At 39.0% G+C, this 22,003-nt stretch overlaps 1 protein-coding gene across 8 annotated transcripts in view; it reads right to left on the bottom strand.

Annotated features, from left to right (window-relative positions):
* auts2a (activator of transcription and developmental regulator AUTS2 a) overlaps positions 1-22,003 on the bottom strand; it is a 469,856-nt gene that overhangs the window by 344,921 nt on the left and 102,932 nt on the right. The window contains exon 1 of one of the 8 annotated variants that reach the window (XM_037547286.1): positions 12,409-12,471. The exons of the other annotated variants lie outside the window; for them this stretch is intronic. Coding sequence (XP_037403183.1) covers positions 12,409-12,456 — 48 coding nt within the window. The 5' untranslated portion in view covers positions 12,457-12,471. Of the gene's footprint in view, positions 1-12,408; positions 12,472-22,003 lie in introns of those variants that run through there. 8 annotated transcript variants of the gene reach the window in all.

Below are 22,003 nucleotides of genomic sequence, written 5' to 3'. Positions count from 1 at the left end.
TTAAAGACAACACATACTAAAGTGATTAAGCTATTAAAATAATTCCACTGCTCACTGTCACTGAAAAAGCAACAGAGATGTAACATACAAATAAACAGCTTGATTAAGCACTGTCCTAAGATCAAACACAGATATGCAAGTTATATTGAAACAAACAGCAACTCTGAAAAACTAAAAAAATAAACATATAATATAAACATAAAAGGGCCAATAATTGTTGAGATATTAATACGTGTATGATGACCAATAACAACAAACTTGTTTAACATAAAACTCCCATGTTATGTTTTACCCTATGTTTGTGCCTCACTCTCACATTTCACACCACGTTTTATGTTCTGTTCTCCCTTACTTGTATGGGTGTGTGCCTACACGATGGGGATTACTAGAAATACTCATGCATGTTCTCCCATGCACATACACCTACATACATACACAGATGTGAGAAAAGTAACAGTAACATCTGGAGGCTGGGAAGGCATCACAGCACATGAGCCACCCGTTCCCTTCACTTGGAGAAGGATGGAGGAAAAAAAGGAGTGGAAATCTGTTTCCTGTCATCTCCAATCTTGTCAGTCTCTGTTCAGACATCTTGCACCCTCTCCACCGGCTGCTTAGTGCCTGCTCACGCAGATGGCTACTTCTCTTTGATATAAACTCAGCACGCCTCTACAGCTTTTTCTCACTCCCACTGTCCCTTTATCTATTCCTTCATCTCTCACTTTGTCCATCTAAAACTTTCTTTAAAAATTTAAGCAGTGTTAATTCCATAAGAATTACAGAAATATTATACATAAACTGAGAAGTCTGTGTGCTCAATCATTCAAGGCATAGTTTTAAATAGATTTGTTTATTTTACATAGTAGACATCCCCTGAGTGTATAGTAGTACACCTTAAAAAAGTCTGCAATAAAAGCATAAATTAAAAAGGTGTAATAAACACAAAAATTAATTTACAACTCTATTTAATTTTCATTTAAAATCTAATTTGTATACCTAATCTTAAATTAAGTAAACAACAAAACAAAAAAAAACAGACAAATGGAATCAATGTCATTGTGACTGAGCAGCACACTACAGTGGACCAGAGTTGGGATAGCAAATGAAAAAATGATAGTTAGCTACTTTGTAGCTACTTTCCCAAAACTTGTAGCTAGCTTTTAGCTACTTTTCCAGAAAGAGTAATGGCTACTTTTTAGCTATGTTTTAAAAAGTAATGCACTACTTTTTAGCTACTTTAAAAGCATGATTGTCAGAATATTTGTGACTCTCCACCTGACACACCAAAAAAGCCCAACTGACAGTGGGAACAAGACACTGCATTTAATCCTGTGCCAGAAAGAAACACACAATTGAAAAGCTGCAAATGTACAAAAAGATCACCAAAAAGTGTAACCAGCAGTCAAACTTACACACCCAAAGGTGTGATATCCAACAAAAATTTTGACTAAATGCAAAGTCAATCATTCCAGGTTTTTCCTAACAAAAATCAACAAAAAAACTGAATACAAACCAGAGAATTTTGTGCAAAGTGTTGTCAACTGTTGAAATAAAACTGCTCCAATTTAAACATTTCAGCAAGATACACAGATCAGGTATATCATTATGACCACCTCTTTGTTTCGATGCTCACTGTCCATTTTATCAGCTCCACTTACTGTATAGGTGCACTTTATAGTTCTACAATTACAGACTGTAGTCCATCTGTTTCTCCGCATACTTTGTTAGCCCCCTTTTACCCTGTTAGTGTGTGTTGCGCTGGTCTGAGTGGATCAGACACAGCAATGCTGCTGGAGTTTTTAAACACCTCAGTGTCATTGCTGGACTGAGAAGAGTCCACCAACCAAAAATATCCAGCCAACAGTGTCCTGTGGGCAGCATCCTGTGACTGTGACACTGATGAAGTACTAGACGATTATTAGCTCATACTGTACAGCAAGAGCTTTACATCTATAGGATGAACCGAAAACGCAGGTGCATCTAATACAGTGGACAGTGAACGGACACAGTGTTTAAAAACACCAGCAGCACTGCTGTGTATGATCCACTCATACCACCACAACACCCACTAACATCAGTGTTACTGCAGTGCTGAGAATGATCCAGCACCCAAATAGTACCTGCTCTGTGAGGGTCCATGGGGGTCCTGACCACTGAAGAACAGGGTAAAAGGGGGCTAACAAGTATGCAGAGAAACAGATGGACTACAGTCTGTAGTTGCAGAACTACAAAGTGCATCTATACAGTAAGTGGAGCTAATAAAATGGACAATGAGCATAGAAACAAGGAGGTGGTCATAATGTTATGCCTGTGTATGAACAGACATGATATTGAGTCTTTATTAAACTTCAGCAACACTTTAGCCTCAAAATTTTCATCATTGATTTGGGGTGAGAATCAGGCCTGAATAATCTCGCCACTGCAGCAGAGCTCCACAGCAGAACTAGATTTCTACAACCCCAATTCCAATGAAGTTGGAACGTTGTGTAAAACATAAATAAAAACAGAATGCGATGATTAGCAAATCCTTTTCAACCTATGATCAAATGAATACACTTCAAAGACAAGATATTTAATGTTCAAACAGATAAACTTTATTGTTTTTTTGCAAATATTCACTCATTTTGAATTTGATGCCTGCAACAAGTTCCAATGAAGTTGGGACACTGGCAATAAAAGACTGGGAAAGTTGAGGAATGCTCAAAAAAACACCTGTTTAGAACATTCCACAGGTAAACAGGTTAATTAGAAACAGATGAGTGTCATGATTGGGTATAATGTGAGCATCCCTGAAAAGGAGCATCCACTTTGTGAACAACTGCGTGAGCAAATAGTCCAACAGTTTAAGAACAACGTTTCTCAATGTGCAATTGCAAGGAATTTAGGGATTTCACCATCTAGAAAACCAACATTGAATGCCCGTGACCTTCCATCCCTCAGGCGGCACTGTGTTAAAAACTGACATGGGGGTGTGTTAGTGCCCAAGGCATGGGGAACTTGCACATCTGTGAAGGCACCATTAATGCTGATAGGTACATACAGGTTTTGGAGCAACATATGCTGCCATCCAAGCAACGTATTTTTCAGGGACGTCTCTGCTTATTTCAGCAAGACAATGCCAAGCCACATTCTGCACGTGTTACAACAGCGTGGCTTCATAGTAAAAGAGTGCAGGTACTAGACTGGCCTGCCTGCAGTCCAGACCTGTCTCCCATTGAAAATGTGTGGCGCATTATGAAGTGCAAAATACGACCCCGGACTGTTGAGCAACTGAAGTTGTACATCAAGCAAGAATGGGAAAGAATTCCACCTTCAAAGCTTCAACAATTAGTGTCCTCAGTTCCCAAACGCTGTTGTTAAAAGGAAAGGTGATGTAACATAGTGGCAAACATGCCCCTGTCCCAACTTCTTTGGAATGTGTTGCAGGCATCAAATTCAAAATGTTTGCAAAAAATTCAAAAATTTGAAAAAAACAATAAAGTTTATCTGTTTGAACATTAAATATCATGTCTTTGTAGTGTATTCAATTGAATATAGGTTGAAAAGGATTTGAAAATCATCGTATTCTGTTTTTATTTATGTTTTACACAACATCCAAACTTCATTGGAATTGGGGTTGTAGGTAAAATGACATAATAATCCTCCTTTGCTGTAAAATCGTTATAACACACAGTTCTAACACAGTTTTCACAATAAATGTTCTTAAACGCTGGAGTTAATGCATAACTGCTAATTCCCCAACCTTTAAAGCTGAAGACTGATGTGCAGACAAACACACAGCAACGCAGATAACAAAACGGCAAAGAGAAAAAAGATGAACATTGATAATTTGGAGATGAATGGACTTATTTGCATTTCTAAATCACTCTGGTTTGCTGATATGTTTAATCTGTAGCAACTCGTGAAACTTAAGTCTCTTCTCTTTCTCCTGCTTCTTGTTAGAATTCTGTTCTACCTTAAATGATGGTAAAATGGACAGAAAATGTTGTGGCTCCCAAGGTGGTTTAATTTTTGTTGAAAGGACAAAACTGCTCTTCTTAACATTTCAGTTGTCACCCCTGAGTTAGGCCTACTAGTAAGGGTCAGCACATGGGGCGAGCATGTGCCCGTTTGCTCGAACTGTCTGCAGCTCAGTCAGGATTGTACAGTTGCCACCAGTCCAGTTACTGACCGGTTCATTTTTCCCAGATTGACTGAAGCCTGAGGCTTGGCAGCCAAACTGTTGCAGTCTGGTCTTTCAACACTGACCCCTACTCTCTCTTCTTTCTGTCAATGGAAACTGTAGTGAGAGAAGACTAGATTGGTCAGGCAGAATGTCCAGACTGCATTGGGTGGCTGCCCAATGCTAGATATCATAGATGTATGAACATCAATGGAGATTACATATGAGTGTTATCAAGTAGCATCAGCCTTTATAAAGTAGTCCACATACTAGCAGAGAACTCGCACATCTACACAACTTCATTGTATTCACCACAGTGCTGATGACATTTTTACAATTGATTTCAATGGTAAAACAAAAAGAACTGGATTTTGTTTTCACTTTATCAAATTTACTGAAGAGATTTTATTAAAGCAGTTCATTTCAATTAATTAAATGTTAGATTCCAGAGTACAATACAGGTCATTCAGAGTAATGTCAATTTTATCATTATTTCCTTTATACAATTTAGTCAGACAGAGTTTAGGGGCAGCCTACACATTTTCTTACTCATCCCATTATTACAACAAAAACATTTCTACACAAACACAAGGGGATGCAGCCTGGTAATAAAAAAAACTAAATCTCTATCAAAGTAGTGTAAACATCTGGGAAATTAATGAAATGACTCATTAAGCAAGTGTAGGTAATTTTACACACAATGTGTTCTTTATTTGTTTTTGCCTATGGAAGCAAGTAGAAAACAACATCCTCCATTCTGTAAGTGCATCTGGTTTTCCCCATACACACTTTTCAACTACATCTGAAACTCAACATTCAAAATAAAACCCCATTTCCAAAAAAGGTTGGGAAGCTGTGCAAAATGTAAATAAAAATAGGATGCAATGATATGCAGATCATGTAAACCTATTTCTAAAGGACAATACTTCATATAAAATACAACGTATCAAATGCTGAAACTGAAGAATTGTATTGCTTTTTGAAAAACATGGCCATTTTGAATTTTATACCAACAACACATTCCATAACATTGGGACAGTGGCATGTTTACCACTGTGTTTCATCAACTCTTCTTTTAACAACACTCTGTAAGAATTTGGGAACTGAGTAGGACGAATTGCTGTAGTTTTGAAAATGAAATGTTTTCCCATTTTGGTTTTATATAGGATTCATTTGTCATACTTTTCATTTCAAAATGTGCCAAACGTTATCTCTGGGTGACAGATCTGGACTGCAGGCAGGCCAGTTTAGCGCCTGGACTCTTAATACACAATGCTGTTGTAATCCATGCAGAAAATGGTTTGGCATTGTCTCGCTGAAATAAGCAAGGCCTTCCCTGAAAAAGACGTCTGGATGGCAGCAAATGTTGCCAAAACATGCATATATTGTTCAGCATTAATGGTGCCTTCACAGATGTGCCAGTCAGCCATGCCACGTACACTAATGCACCCACATAACATCATGAATACTGGCTGTGAACTGTGCACTGATAACAAGCTGAGTGGACAGAGTGTCCATTATTTCCAAAAAGAATTTCACATTCTGACTTGTGGGACGACAATTTTTCTGCTTTGCCTCAGTCCATTTTAAATGAGCTTAGGCCCAAAGAAGGCGGCAGCATTCCTGAATGCTCTACAGAATCATGTCTCTAGCCTTGTCCCATGCATACAGAGAGTTCTCCAGATTCTCTGAATCTTTTAATGTTATCATGTACCGTAGATCATGAAAAGCAAAAGTTCTTTGCTATTTTACTTTGAGAAGCCTTATTCTTGAATTGTTGCACTATTTGATTGTGCAGTATTTCACAGAGTGGTGAACCCTCCTCATCTTTACTTCTAAAAGACTCTGATGGGCATTAAATTAAAAATGGGCATATATTTTTCAAAAAACAATAACATTTCTCATTTTCAACATTTAATATGTTGTCTTTGTACTATTTTAAATTAAATATAGGGTTTAAATGATCTGAATATCATTACATTTTGTTTTCATTTACATTTTGCTCAGCGGCCTTTTTTGGAAATGGGGTTGTATGTTAAAGGAAAAGCTGGTGCACTGCTAAAGAACAGAAAGCTTGACCAAGGTGAAGCCAGAAAGCAATGGTTTCTAAGGTATGACTGGAGGGCTAAGAAAAAGAGAAAATGAGAAACCAAAGCAATTCACGAGCATGAACAGGATATCCACATTGCATAATTACTCTTACTCTATCAGGATAATATGGGGATATTTTAAAAAAGAAGACTTCACTACCCTCCCACTTCTCTGGGCAATTAGGGAAGTGAAGTACTAGTTTAATATCAGAACAAAGAAATTATATTTGTTGTTGGTTGTCTTGACTCTGAATGAAGAGAGTAAGCGTCTTAAGCCAGCTAGATATGCAACATCTCACCGACACATCTCCTTCCAACATCAGCCCAATAAAGTGAGGTAATGAGAGAACATATTTTTGTCAATATTTGACTATGCACTTTGGATAAAAAGGCACTGGCCCAGTCTCTGGTGCACTTGCCTCCAGGCCTACACTTCATCTTTACTGCGCACTGAACTGCTGTGCTGTTCAGGCCAGACTGTCTTCTCCTCTCTAGCAGCCTCTCCTTCCTCTTGTCTAACCTCCCCCTCTTCTCTCCTGCTCTTCTCTCTCTCCACCAGAGTTCTCAGATAAACAGACAGATGCTGCCCTGCTTCAGCAGTTTTGTTCTGTTTACACTTTGGCAAATTAACACAAACATCACACAGACTCCCTCCTGTCTGTATACTCTCGCATCAGCAGACACAGAAAAGCACATACACATATGCCCAAATCACACACTTAGGACACCCTGTCTGCTTACTAGGACACACATGGCCAGGCTGTTTGCCTTAGAAAGAAGGAGTACCTTTAGCATTTTTAGCTATCTACCTATCTTATATATTGAATTAAAACCGTATTGCTTAACAGCTGTGTTCTCTGAAAGCTCTGAAACATCTGGAATACTGTAGATTTATCAGTAATCCTGTCCAAAGCCCAAAACACTACTTAGAAATTTCAAAGAGTTTGAAAACTGTGTTTTTACTGGACAGAGTAAAGTGTCAGCCTGCGAATGCACCAAGGGCCAAAGATCTGTAAGCATTTTACCACTGCATCTTTGTAAAATAAATAAATTTCAGTAGATTTGCCCAAATATGTCTCATATGTGTTTACAAAAACTTTTGGTTCCTGCACATAGCCTATTTACATTTCTAACCATGCTCTAAATGCTCATATAATAAATGCAAATAAAGAATTGTCTCAAAGACAAAGTATACAGTTTTGTCCTTCTCACTTTCTGCATAGTGTATCACCACTAAAAAGAGAGATGTGTGAATATTTAACAGTAGTGCATAATATCTACATAGCATACAAAGGAAAATGGCTTTTATTAAACAGTAAGTAATCACATTAAATTACCAAAATATGTGTTTCAATTAAAATTGTTTCCCCAATTTTAACTTGCAGTAGTGATTAATGATGAACTATTAGCTGCCTCTGGAAGTCTACTTTCATAGTTTCAGCTGTTGACATTTTTGTTTGGAAATTGAAAGATCAGACCACCTCCATCTCTTCTTGATAATCATTTAAGTGTCAAACGTAAAAAACATCTTCCACTGTATTTACATTACAGCAAACTGAGGCATTTTTTGTTTCACCTTTCTTTCATTTCTATTGAGACAGACAACAGTTGTATATGGGGGACTGTGGGAGTTGTAACAGCCAAGCAGAGCAAAAAAGCTGTGCTTTTCTCAACTTTTAGCAAATGAAGAGTTTCACATTGATAGAATGTGCCATACTGTTACATCATGCATCACAATTGATTTAGTGTTCATGAAAATAAAAATTAGCAGGAGATTTTTAAATTGACTCACATCTATAGAAAGAATATTAGATCTCTTCTCATCTGGGTTTCATCAGAACACAGTACTAGCCTGGAACTTTGCTTGGATAGTAAAAGCTTTTCACATTTTAGTGACACATCCTTCGCTGTACATGCAGCAGCACACTTCAAACTAGCAGAACTTTTCTGTGTCTACAGCTCTTTAAAAGCTGTCCTATTGGAGACAGTTTTCTGCCAGAGACTTAAAGTGTGTATTAAATAGGTTATCAGAAACAAAATGAATAAGAGGAGAGAATTACAGGCTGAACCAGAGTGAGAATTCAAGAACAGAATGTCGTTTTCATGAAGAAATTCTTTCACAGGTCTTCCACGTAATTACCAAAAATCAGAAAAACAGACTAAAATGGAAGTTTTGATAGTGAATTTAATGTGCTATTATGCAGACACGCACAACTACAGTATATACACAGTCAGCATGTTCAACTCATAATCCAATCCAACCCCTTGTAATGTTGGCCTAGAGGGATAAAGCACATCCAAACCTACAAATACACATGCATTTGCAAGGAACAAACAATGCACATGTCAAGACAAATGGCACACATACACTTCCTTTGGCTGTGCACTAGGTTTGGGCAACATCATTCTTTCACGTACACTCAGGTTTTCTTCTAATATGTGATTTTATAAGCAGTCATTTGCACGTGCTCATGTCTGTTTTCTTCTGCACTCTCTCTCTCTTTCACATTCTTTCTTGTGCTGTAGCTCTGGAGTTTGAGAAGTGGGTGAATGAAATAAGCGGTGATGAGAGAGAAGTTGGGTTGGTAGAAAGGTCCCAGCAGATCTTCCTCCTTGCTTTTTAAGTGTGCATAAAGTGTATTAGGCATCCTGGCAAGTAGAAGGACTAGACAAACAAACTTCATACCAGAATTAACAGTTAATCAAAGCAGGGTGGACACTGTTTTCCAACAGTTCCATAATAGGTAATTCCACAAAAACATAAAAATACTAAATACTGTTTATGGTGTTTTTTAGATGTGTTAAATAACACTTTATCCCAGCATGATGTTTTCTGTCTCTCAACTCAAGTGCTTAGAAACTTGCCTGTGATAATCCATTTCTGTTCATGTGAGTAGAGTCAGATTGGGCCAGGTTTCAAATTTAGCAGCACCAGCCAGGCCTGTTTGGGTTGAGTCTTAATCAGGGGTACAGGTCAGGTTTGGGCTTCAATTTCATACTCATGCAGATATTTATACTGCTCAGGGTTGGGATAGCTACTGAAAAATTTGTAATTAGCTACTTTCTAGCTACTTTCCCAAAATGTGTAGCTAGCTACAATTTAGCTACTTTCACAAAAAGAGTAGTGGCTACTTTTTAACTACTTTTTGAAAAGTAATGTGCTGCTTTTTAGCTACTTTCAAAGCGCGACTGTCAGGCTGTTTGTGGATCTCCACCTGACACAACAAACAAGCCTAACTAAGTAAACAAGACACTGCATTTAATCCTATGACGGAAAGAAACATACTTGAAAAAAAAGATCACCAAAAAGTGTAACCAAAAATCAAACTTACACAACAAAAGGTGTAATATCCAACAAAAATTTAGACTAAATGCAAAGTCAATAATTCCAGGTTTTTCCTAACAAAAATCAACAAAAAAACCCAGATACAAACCAAACAATTTTGTGCAAAGAATTGTCAATGGTTAAAATAAAACTGCTCCAATTTAAACATTTCAGCAAGATACACACATGGCATTCAGAGTCCTCTGTTAAACTTCAGAAGTACTTCAGCCTCAAAGTTCTCATCAGTGATACCTGATTCTGTTTGGGGTGAGAATGAGGCCTGACTAATCTCTCCACTGCTGCAGAGCTGCTGCAGCTTCAGAGCAGAACTAGATTTTTGAGTAAAAAGCTAAGCTTGCTATAATAAGGGGTGATCAACACATGGTTGCTCGAGCTGTCCATGGCTGAGTCAGGATTTCACAGTGGCAACCAGTCCTGTTAATGACCGTGTCCTATGGTTCAGATTTTTCACGAATTGCCTGAAGTCTGTAGAGAAAGTGTAGTAAAAATGTTTGCTATAGCTACAGAAAATTTTGTAGGCACTACAGCTATTAGCTACATTTCATAAAACTGTAGTGGCTACAGCTGTTAGCTACAAAAATTTGTAGCTGACTACGAAAACTAGCGTGGTGCTTAGCTACACCCCCATCCCTGATCCTGCTCTATCGCCCAGCTCTACTAGGTATAAACCAAAGACTAGGAAAACACAAACACACAAATGCAAAAATCTCATGAACACAAGCCAGATAAACCTGAAAAGCATGAGTTTTATAACTGCATACAAAATCTTTCACTTCAGGTAGAAGCTGCCCTTTTACACTGATTTAGGATCAGCTTTGCCAACCAAATCAAAGACAATTACAGTATAACAAAAAAATCTAAAGTCTGTTCTCAAAGGAGAGCAATAAGTCTGCATTTCCCTCTTAAAGAGTTCAGCCTCATTTCTCAACTTATTCACATCTGTCAAGCTTTTGTTCCCCCTCCCCCTTGCATGAAGAACCATCACCCTCTGTTATGCTAATTGGCTGTGAACTGCATATTTTTACACTTCACTCTCCTGCACTTGCATAATGGGATGAATGAGAAGTGCTCTCTCCATCTCTCCTATCTTCTCTACCAAGGAGCTGAGCAGTCAGGCGGTTGTCATGGTTCCATTCACCCCTCCACTCATTGGGCTTGAGCAGCCAGCAGAAAATCTGTGCACTTCCTATGCACACACATGCGCAGACAGACTTGGGAGAGCTGTTAATGGACATCTCCCATGATATTAATTTGGATAAGAACACTATACCATTAGTGAGAGACAGGAAAGGGGGAAAGTCACCTACAAAATGGCAGAATACAGAGGAGTCTTGAGAATCTCTTTAAAGAGTCTCTTTAAAACTGTAATCTGAGGTTGATGTAGTGAAGTCTCTCCTCATCCTCTGACACTTTAAAACAGCCCTACAGCTCTTCCAAGCAGACATTCCACATTTTTGTGTGCCAATCTCACTTAGCTCACAGTTCACATTACAGCACTCACTGCTGGATCACTCCAAGATAAATCAACCTTTCAGGATAGTGTGCATCACAAAGTCCTTTAACTTCAGCTATAAACCATATCCTATTATTTTGAGGAGCTTTCACAGAGCTTATGTATACAAAATCTTTTAGTTGTACTTTACTACAAAACAGAAAACATTGGAATAAGAGGCTTTCAAATATCCTGCAAGACTCAGGGCAGTCAGATGTCAACAACCACAAATATAATTTAAAGCAAACACAAGATTATCACCTCTGCTAGCTGACACATAGATGGAATCCTCTGCTGAACAGCGGATGTGAAAGAGCTGAAAGAGCTACTGGGGTCAGGACCTGGGCCTTTACAAAGCTTATAATAAAAAGTTTTCTTAGAGCGGTTCCAGGGTCTGCCAGACTAAGAATGAGTGAGCAAGCTAGCAAGCCTATGAGTGAGTGGGTTAGTGAGTGAGCGGGTTAGTGAGCATCTTTGAAACAGAGTGACTGGATGTTGTGTAACTAAAGAACAGTTATATTTGTTGCAATGCACAGATGCTTGAACCTCAGCAGTAACTACTTCTGGCCTAGGACATAACAGTGTAACACCAACTCTCTCCTCATTCATCAGCCCCTCTCTCTTTATCACTCACGACTCACTAGGCCTGTATAAACATTTCAGCACCCTGAGAGGAGAGCAAATGACAAAAGCATAAAAGACATACATGACAAAAGCAAACAAATCATGCATATTAATCAGCATGGAGAAACACAAGCAATATTAACACCAGAATTGCAATCTTAGATCTTAACTGAAGCACACAGAGCTCTTAATAACACTGAATGATCTAAAAAGCAATTCAAATAAATGAAATAATCAATAAACAGCAGCCCAACAGTCTTATGTGCTAAAAATGTAGTTAAAATGTAATGACTCAAGCAATTATATGTCAGGAAATACCCATCCTTATGATAAAACATCAGCTCATAACTTCACTCACATTTACAGAGCATGTGTTGCGATAAAAATGTGAACTATGCTCCTCAAACGCTGAGTCGAGATTTGATCAAATATTCATGACACCAAAATGCTGGTGCAGCTGCTACAAAATGCATGAAAGAGCTCGGAGGAACTTACAAATTTGCTCTGCTGCCAATCTCAGGTCAGTATTTGTGGATCAATGCTAGGATGGACTAAAAGGTGCCTGTGACAATGTTTAATGGAGTTCAAAACCTAGTCTTTAAGGGAGATAAATAGGAGGAGATGGAAAGAGAAGGACAAGGAAAGAGGCATATATAAACAAGAACAAAAGATCAAATATAAAGTACAGACTTACCTTCTCGTTATACTTGAATTTGACATAGAACCAGCTTGACTTGATCATGGTGCCAGTGTGTGCTCTCAAGTGCACATGTGTGTACGTGTGTATGTCTCTGCTGGCCTGGGGTCACACAGTGCTTTTCCCAGAGAAGGATGTATTGCGATCAGAATGGAGTGTTAGCAAGAGAAAACAGATGGAAAGTCTGAGCTAATGCTAACACTAACGCTAACACTGTTGCTGCCGTGGCTGCTGCTTTCTTCTGTCTGTGTTTATTCTCTCCGTCTGTTCCAGCTTCCCTCGGTCTCACTCACTCACTCACTCACTTTCTCCCTCCCTTTTTACTTTGGTTCTCTCCCTCCTTCCTTCCTTTGGCAGGATGACAGGAGAGCTCCTCAAATGGACTTCAGATGTATCCATTAGCAAGGATACAAGCCAAGAAACCAGAAGACATCCCGCAGTCTCAAATTCTCATCAGCTCATCTAAGATTTACCTTTGTTTAGTGGCATCTTGACAATTGTTATTAACAAACTTGTGAGAATATGACAGAAGTCTATTTAACTACCATTCCTGTTCTTTTCCTGCTTGATGTTAATTTATAATGACATCTCATCATGTTTCTTCTTCAGTTCTTGTGTAAATCGGTTTTTCTTGGTTCTCTATAAAGTTCTGTGTCTTTTTCTCATATGAATAATGTATTTGGCCTCTGGTAGCTTAGTCTCCCTGAGACCCCCCTCTGCCCCAACAGCACCACTCCTCCACACGCACACTGCTGACTAGCATCGTACTTTTATCATCTTATTGCTCCAGAAGAGTGTCTCTAAATTAAATGTACATACCAGGAGCCATGTGAACACCAAGGGTGTTATACCCTGCACAGTGCTCCTAACCACAGCCAGTTTAATTTTAAATCTACATGGCGAGTGAAGAGCAGATTAATAGCAGCAGCACCTTTCCACCCTTCTCCTCTCCTACTCAATAAAGAACACAAGTGTATAAAGTCAGTGCGGTTTTGCTTTGCCATTTCCAGACAGCAGAAATAAAGTCTGTCAGGTGAGTTGAGGTCATTGTTTGAGAAAATAATGATAAACAGAGGGAAACCAACTGCAGATTTAGAACACATACATGCAGTGCAGTGCTTTAGGGCTCTTGGCTGTTTCAGGTTCTTGTTATGCACTGAGAAACATCCATAATATTTCATGAGAGGGTGCCCACATGCACACTTCTTACCCACACCGACAAAACACACACAAAACAGACACACACAGTACATAAATTTCACTACGCTCCCTACATTAACAAATTGATAAGATCAGAAAGTTTGCTTTGTACAAACTGGAATATGGAAAGTGGAACACAGCCCCCTGAGACAGACAGAAATAAAAATTAAAAAAAAAATAAATAAATAAATAAAAAAACAAACAGAGGAAATTGGGAAGCAACGGATTGTGATTAAATCTGACTCTGCATGTCTAACTCTGAGGGCTCATGATTGCAGCCATTAGTAGGGACTCTAAAATCTCTACATTAGGCATGTACAATTGACTGGTCCAAGTGCCAATATGTAAATAAAAAAATCACTATTAAAGTATTCGCTATGCTAAGCTGTGAAACATACAGACTGACAACTCAGTCAAACACTAATTTTATGTTTTAAATAAGCTTTACAGTGTGACAGCTTTGTCAGCACACATTACTGGCTGTATTGGTAACTAGGTTAACAACTACAGCTGAGGTTAGCTAGATACAGAAACAATTAAAAGATATGTCTCTATTCTCAATGTTACCTCAACAAACTAATATGTTGGCACATCATTAACTGACAACAAAGGATTTCACGTAAGAAGATTTTCCCACTAACATTGTGCCAGTTATCTCTATTGTTAGCTCATACAAAAAAAAAATCTTCCACTGCTCATCTGACATGAAAACAAATCCATCTTGCAGTGACCAAAAGGTTTCCCTTAGCAATTTTTTAGATACTGACACATTTTCAAATGTACTCCTCAGCTTTCAGCATAATGGCTCTGCTACTACTTATTTGTTTGCTTGCTAACAAAGGAGCCAACAAAATAAAGTAAACTTATAGTCTTATGTTAATGTTGGCCGAGGAGTGTTTTTTGCCCCTCCATCCAGTTTCCAATTCGTTAGCTCTTACAAACAAATTTTAAAATTAATCAGAAGGCATCTGTGCTCTACACTGTAGAACTTCTAAAACTCATACAAACCTTACTTTAAAAGCAGCTTGTTTTTAATTAAAGAGATGTATCACTGAGGTGCTAGATACAGTGTCAGGTAGAGCATGTACCTTGCAATCATTGTGCGAGCCAGAGGATACAAACACTAATTAAGGGATCCTATTGTACACACAGAGCTCTTCAGAGGGAAAGAGAAATGACTCTTTCACTGCCATAGGATAACAGCAAACAGAAATACACATTATATATATATATATATATATATATATATATATATATATATATATATATATATACACACACACACTATATTGCCAAAAGTATTCATTCACCCATTCAAATCATTGAATTCAGGTGTTCCAATCACTTCCATGGCCACACGTGTATAAAACCAAGTAGCTAGGCATGGCATGTAGACTGCTTCTACTAACATTTGTGAAATAATGGGTCTCTGACAGGATGCCCACCTGTGCAACAAATCCAGTCATGAAATTTCCTCACTACTAAATATTCCAAAGTCAACTGTCAGTGGTATTATAACAAAGTGGAAGTGATTGGGAATGACAGCAACTCAGCAATGAAGTGATCGGCCGTGGAAAATGACAGAGTGAGGTCAGCGGATGCTGAGGCGCATAGTACTCAGAGGTCACCAACTTTCTGCAGAGTCAATTGCTACAGACCTCCAGACCTCATGTGGCCTTCAGATTAGCTCAAGAACAGTGTAGAGAGCTTCACTGAATGGGTTACCATGACAGAATAGTTGCATCCAAGCCTTACATCACCAAGCGCAATGCAATCCGATGGACGAGTCTGGGTTTGCTGGTTGCCAGGAGAACGGTACTTCTCTGACTGCATTGTGCCAAGTGTAAAGTTTGGTGGAGGGGGGATTATGGTGTGGGTTGTTTTTCAGGAGTTGGGCTCGGCCCCTTAGTTCCAGTGAAAGGAACTCTTAATGCTTCAGCAGACAAAGAGATTTTCATGCTACCAACTTTGTGGGAACAGTTTGGGGATGGCCCCTTCCTGTTCCAACATGACTGCGCACCACTGCACAAAGCAAGGGCCATGAAGACATGGATGAGTGAGTTTGGTGTGGAAGAACTTGACTGGCCTGCACAGAGTCCTGACCTCAACCTGACAGAACACCACCTTTGGGATGAATTAGAGCGGAGACTGCGAGCCAGGCCTTCTCGTCCAACATCAGTGTCTGACCTCACAAATGCGCTTCTAGAAGAATGGTCAAAAATTCCCATAACACTCCTAAACCTTGTGGAAAGCCTTCCCAGAAGATTTGAAGCTGTTATAACAGAAAAGGGTGGGCCAACATAATTTTAAACTATATGGATTAAGAATGGGATGTCACTCAAGTTCATATGTGTGTAAAGGCAGATGATAAGATAAGATAAGATAAAGAGAAGATAAGATAAGGCTTTATAGTCATTCACATCACATGTGGTACATGCGGTGGAATGAAATAGTTTACTCAAGGTCCCAGTTAACTCCCAAAAGTAACAATAAACAATAAATAGTAAGGTGCAAATAACAGCAGCATGAGTACGAGGTAGAAGGTGTACATCTTAATACTGGTAATGTATAAAGCGACGTATAAAGTGACATGTGTAGGGGTGATATAGTGGAGGCACTGATTCAGTACAGCAGCAGAGATAAATACAGTGCATCCGGAAAGTATTCACAGCGCTTCACTTTTTCCACATTTTGTTTTGTTACAGCCTTATTCCAAATTTAATTAAATTAATCTTTTTCCTCTAAATTCTACACAAAATACCCCATTGTGACCATGTGAAAAACGTTTTCTCGAGAGTTTTGAAAATTTATTAAAATTAAAAAACAAAGAAATCATATTTACATAAGTATTCACAGCCTTTGCTTAATACTTTGTAGAACCACCTTTGGCAGCAACTACAGCCTCAAGTCTTTTTGAATATGATGCCACAAGCTTGGCACACCTATCTTTAGGCAGTTTTGCCCATTCTTCTTTGCAGTACCTCTGAAGCTCCATCAGGTTGGATGGGAGACGTCTGTGCACAGCCATTTTCAGATCTCTCCAGAGATGTTCAATCGGATTCAAGTCTGGGCTCTGGCTGGGCCACTCCAGGACATTCACAGAGTGGTCCTGAAGCCACTGCTTTGAGATCTTGGCTGTGTGCTTCGGATCGTTGTCCTGCTGAAAAATGAACCGTCGCCCCAGTCTGAGGTCAAGAGCGCTCTGGAGCAGGTTTTTATCCAGGATGTCTCTGTACATTGCGGCATTCATCTTTCCCTCTATCCTGACTAGTCTGCCAGTTCCTGCTGCTGAGAAACATCCCCATAGCATGATGCTGCCACCACCATGCTTGACTGTAGGGATGGTATTGGCCTCGTGATGAGCAGTGCCTGGTTTCCTCCAAACATGACGCCTGGCATTCACACCAAAGAGTTCAATCTTTGTCTCATCAGACCAGAGAATTTTGTTTCTCATGGTCTGAGAGTCCTTCAGGTGCCTTTTTGCAAATTCCAGACGGGCTGCCTTGTGCCTTTTACTAAGGAGTGGCTTTCGCCTGGCCACTCTGCCATACAGGCCTGATTGGTGGATTGCTGCAGAGATGGTTGTCCTTCTGCAAGGTTCTCCTCTCTCCACGGAGGAACGCTGGAGCTCTGACAGAGTGATCATTGGGTTCTTGGTCACCTCCCTGACCAAGGCCCTTCTCCCCCGATCGCTCAATTTAGACGGCCGGCCAGCTCTAGGAAGAGTCCTGGTGGTTCCGAACTTCTTCCATTTACGAATGATGGAGGCCACTGTGCTCATTGGGACCTTCAACGCAGCAGTAATTTTTCTGTATCCTTCCCCAGATTTGTGCCTCGAGACAATTTTGTCTCGGAGGTCTACAGACAATTCCTTTGACTTCATGCTTGGTGTTTGCGCTCTGACATGCAGTCAACTGTGGGACCTTATATAGACAGGTGTGTGCCTTTCCAAATCATGTCCAATCAACCACAGGTGGACTCCATTTAAGCTGTAGAAACATCTCAAGGATGATCAGTGGAAACAGGATGCACCTGAGCTCAATTTTGAGATTCATGGCAAAGGCTGTGAATACTTATGTAAATATGATTTCTTTGTTTTTTAATTTTAATACATTTTCAAAACTCTCGAGAAAACTTTTTTCACATGGTCACAATGGGGTATTTTGTGTAGAATTTTGAGGAAAAAGATTAATATAATTAAATTTGGAATAAGGCTGTAACAAAACAAAATGTGGAAAAAGTGAAGCGCTGTGAATACTTTCCGGATGCACTGTAAGTGGACATGAAGTGCCATTGCAGTGATGTCTAATTGGAGTTGAAGAGTTTTACGACTTCAGGGAAGAAGCCGTTTCTCATTCTGGTTGTTTTACTCTTAATGCTCCGCAGCTACCTGAGGGGAGCGGGACAAAGAGTGTGTGCTGGATGAGTGGGGTCCTTCATGATGCCAGTGGCTCTTTTCCTGTATCTGGAGATGTAAATGTCCATGGTGGTGGGAAGGCTGACTCCAACAGTCAACTCTGCAGAGCTTTCCTATCTGCCGCAGAGCAGCTTCTGTGCCATACGTTGACACTGGAACACAGAACACTCTCCACCACACATCTGTAAAATGAGGTGAGGACTGAGCTCCCGAGTCCAGCTCAACTGTCTGAGGAAGCAGAGGCGCTGATATGCCTTCCTGATCAGGCTGGAAGTGTTATTACTCCAGGTAAGATTGTTACTTAAGTGTACACCCAAGTACCTATAGCTGGAGACCACTTCCACTGCAGATCCTCTGATGTGTAGGGGGAGGGGCGGGGTGGTGTTGCTCCTTCTGAAATCCAGAATCATCTCCTTTGTCTTCTTCACACTGATGTAGAGATTGTTCTCTCTGCACCAACTCTCCAGGTGTTTCACCTCTGCCTATAGCCAGATTCATCATTATTTGTGAGTCAGGGTTTGGGGAATCATGGTGTTAAAGGCAGAAGTGAAATCCACAGAGAGCATACAGACATAAGAATCCTTACTCTCCAGGTGGGTGAGGGCAGTGTGGACCACAGAGGAGATGGCATCCTCTGTGGATTGGTTTTTCCAGTATGCATACTGGTGCGGATCCCCAGTGACATCAATGTTGGCTTTGATGTGGCTCATAACCAGTCTTTCAAAGCACTTTATGACTATTGGGGTGAGGGCTACTGGCCTGAGCAAAATACTTTTGGAAATATAGTGTGTGTATATATACATATATATATATATATATATATATATATATATATATATATATATATATATATATATATATATATATATATATATATATACATACACTGCTAAGGGAATAATAAAGGGAACACTTAACACAATATAACTAAGTAAATCAAACTTCTGTGAAATCAAACTGTCCACTTAGGAAGCAACACTGATTGACAATCAATTTCACATGCTGTTGTGCAAATGGAATAGACAACAGGTGGAAATTAGCAAGACACACTCAATAAAGGAGTGGTTCTGCAGGTGGGAACCACAGACCACTTCTCAGTACCTATGCTTTCTGGCTGATGTTTTGGTCACTTTTGAATGTTGGTGGTGCTTTCACACTCGTGGTAGCATGAGACGGACTCTACAAATTCCTAAGGAGACCACCTGCTACCTCATCAGGAGCATGCCCGGGCGTTGTAGGGAGGTCATACAGGCACGTGGAGGCCACACACACAATACTGAGCCTCATTTTGACTTGTTTTAAGGACATTACATCAAAGTTGGATCAGCCTGTAGGGTGTTTTTCCACTGTAATTTTGTGTGTGACTCCAAATCCAGGCCTCCATTGGTTAATAAATTTGATTTCTATTGATGATTTTTGTGTGATTTTGTTGTCAGCACATTCAAATTTGTACAGAACAAAGTATTCAATGAGAATATTTCATTCATTCAGATCTAGGATGTGTTATTTGAGTGTTTATTTATTTGAGCAGTGTATATATGTGTGTATATATATATATATATATATATATATATATATATACACACACACACACACACACACACACACATACACACACACACACACACACACACACACACACATTCCAGGGGTCTGTGAGAATACCTCCCTGACCCCAGCGGCCCTGTTGAGAGCACGTTAACAGGTTGACAGGCCATCAACTCACTGCTCCCCTGGTGCTCCAGAGCCTCTGGCTACACTGCCACAGCCTGTCTCCAATTTTCCACTCAACCTACTACAGTGAGAACAAATAAAGGAATGACAAATAAAGGAAATAAAGAGAAGAAAAGACAGTATGAGAAAGAAACAAGAGAGACAGGACTTCTCCTTTACTTCTCTAAATGTTTTTTTTAAGCTCTTGGTGGGCAAATTTTGGCTGACTGAATTTTGATCAACTAGAAAGAAGAAGACTGAAAGAATAGAAAAGTGAGGGAGCGTTTCTGTTTTGATTGTTTAATTGGTAAAACCAAAAATGTGAGTGCCAGTCAGTCAATTTATAATAGAGTGCAAAGCATTCTGATCTAGATGTTTATTTTTGATTCTGATTTAAATATTTATTTTTGATGTCCTGACAACTTTTGTCATTCAATACCAAAAGTATTCAGTGTGAACATATAAAGATCTCTATTAAAATAAACTATGCATGTTTTTGTAGATAAAACAGCAATATTCATAACACTATTTCAATATCCTCAGTTGCAGTTAAAATCCCCTGAGACAGACTTCTATTAGACCAAGCACAGCCAACATTATATGCACAAATAATAAACCTTTTAAACCAGGTTCATTGGTTTCCTCATAACTTTTGTAACAAATAATAACCTAACTTAGAAGGGAATTCCACCAATTTTCAAAATGTGTACATAAATCAATAACTGAGTTATAAACAAACTAATTTATAGTGGTGTGATGTGAAATGTTTAATTGTAGAGAAACGTATAGATTTTGACTTCTTTATAATTGTGGGGATAGGAACCAAGGGAGCACAAAGCCTACAACACAAATATAGCAATTTTATTTACTGTCCAAAACCACCAGTGAACCTACACATGACTTCAGAGTGTTAAATATGTAATCCCAAGAATGGTAAATCATTGGAAAAAAATGTGCGAACTATTTTGCCTTATATCACCCTCCACCATGGATTTTAAAAAGTACATTGTAACCCAAAATTTTACCTTAAAAACCTACTATAAAATGCATTCGGCATCAGGCAGCTTATTGATAACCATTTCATGTAATAACTTTTCGTGATCTAGCTTTTGGAGGCAACTCTTCAGATGTCTGGTCATTCTGATAACGGTTAACACATCTAAATAGTTTGTTTCTGCAGTTAGTAAATATGTTTGGACGCTTGACCAAGACTGGCTCTCAGGGGTTACTGTTTTCTTTTATTTTTTTTCTTTCTCACTCTCTGTTGTTGCTGGGTACACTTTCCTACTGTATAGGAATATGTGGTGTTGTCTGCCAGGGTGGCGGTGCATTTAATAAAAAAAGCACATGTAATTTTTTCTTCAAGAAATATTCAAGAATATTTCTTCAAGAAACCCATCTCTCTAAACTGGAGAATACCAAACTCTGTAAACCCTGGGTTAGCCAAGTATTCTACTCTAATTATAAATAATAGATCTAGGGGAGTAACAATATTGATCAATAAAAGAATGAACTTTACACCTTCTAATATTACATCTGACCAGTATGGTAGACACGTTATTGTAGTGGGCTCACTTTTCCAAATTCAGGTGGTATTGGTTAATATTTATGCACCAAATTGGGATGATGTTGATTTTATGGATAGGTTGCTGTCCAAAGATTTCTGTACAAAGATCTCAGATTCCATTTTTTTTACACATTAATAATTTAGTGTGAGTAGGGGTTCTTTGCCCCCTTCCCTGACAAAAGCTAATATCGCACTTGATGTTGAAAAGGATAATGATCCTACATTTTGCAGCTCATACTGTCCCATCAGTTTGTTTTGTAATGTGCAAAAAAATCCTAGCTATGATTCCAGCCAAACGCATTGAGACTGTTCTCTCATCTATTATATCAGAGGACCAAAGAGGATTTATCAAAGAGAGGCATTTATTCTCCATAGACTTTTAAATATATTATACACATCTGATAACTTACAGATTCCAGAAGCTGTTGTCTCACTAGATGAAGAGAAGGCCTTCGACCATATAGAATGGGGCTATCTATTTTTAGTTCTTAATAAATTTGAGTTCGGGAATACATAGATTTCCTAGACTAAGTTGCTCTACACTGCACCATTAGCTTGTGTCCATACAAAATCTGTATATTCTGATTATTTCCCTTTACACAGAGGTATAGGCCAGGGATGCCACTTATCGCTTTTACTTTTCGCTATGGCCACAGAACCTCTTTCAACAGCTCTTAAAACTGGAGTCACTCGAC

This window comes from Pygocentrus nattereri, chromosome 18 (genome assembly GCF_015220715.1).
Source record: "Pygocentrus nattereri isolate fPygNat1 chromosome 18, fPygNat1.pri, whole genome shotgun sequence".
Classification (NCBI taxonomy): domain Eukaryota; kingdom Metazoa; phylum Chordata; class Actinopteri; order Characiformes; family Serrasalmidae; genus Pygocentrus; species Pygocentrus nattereri.
This window is presented reverse-complemented; position numbering and strand designations above follow the sequence as displayed.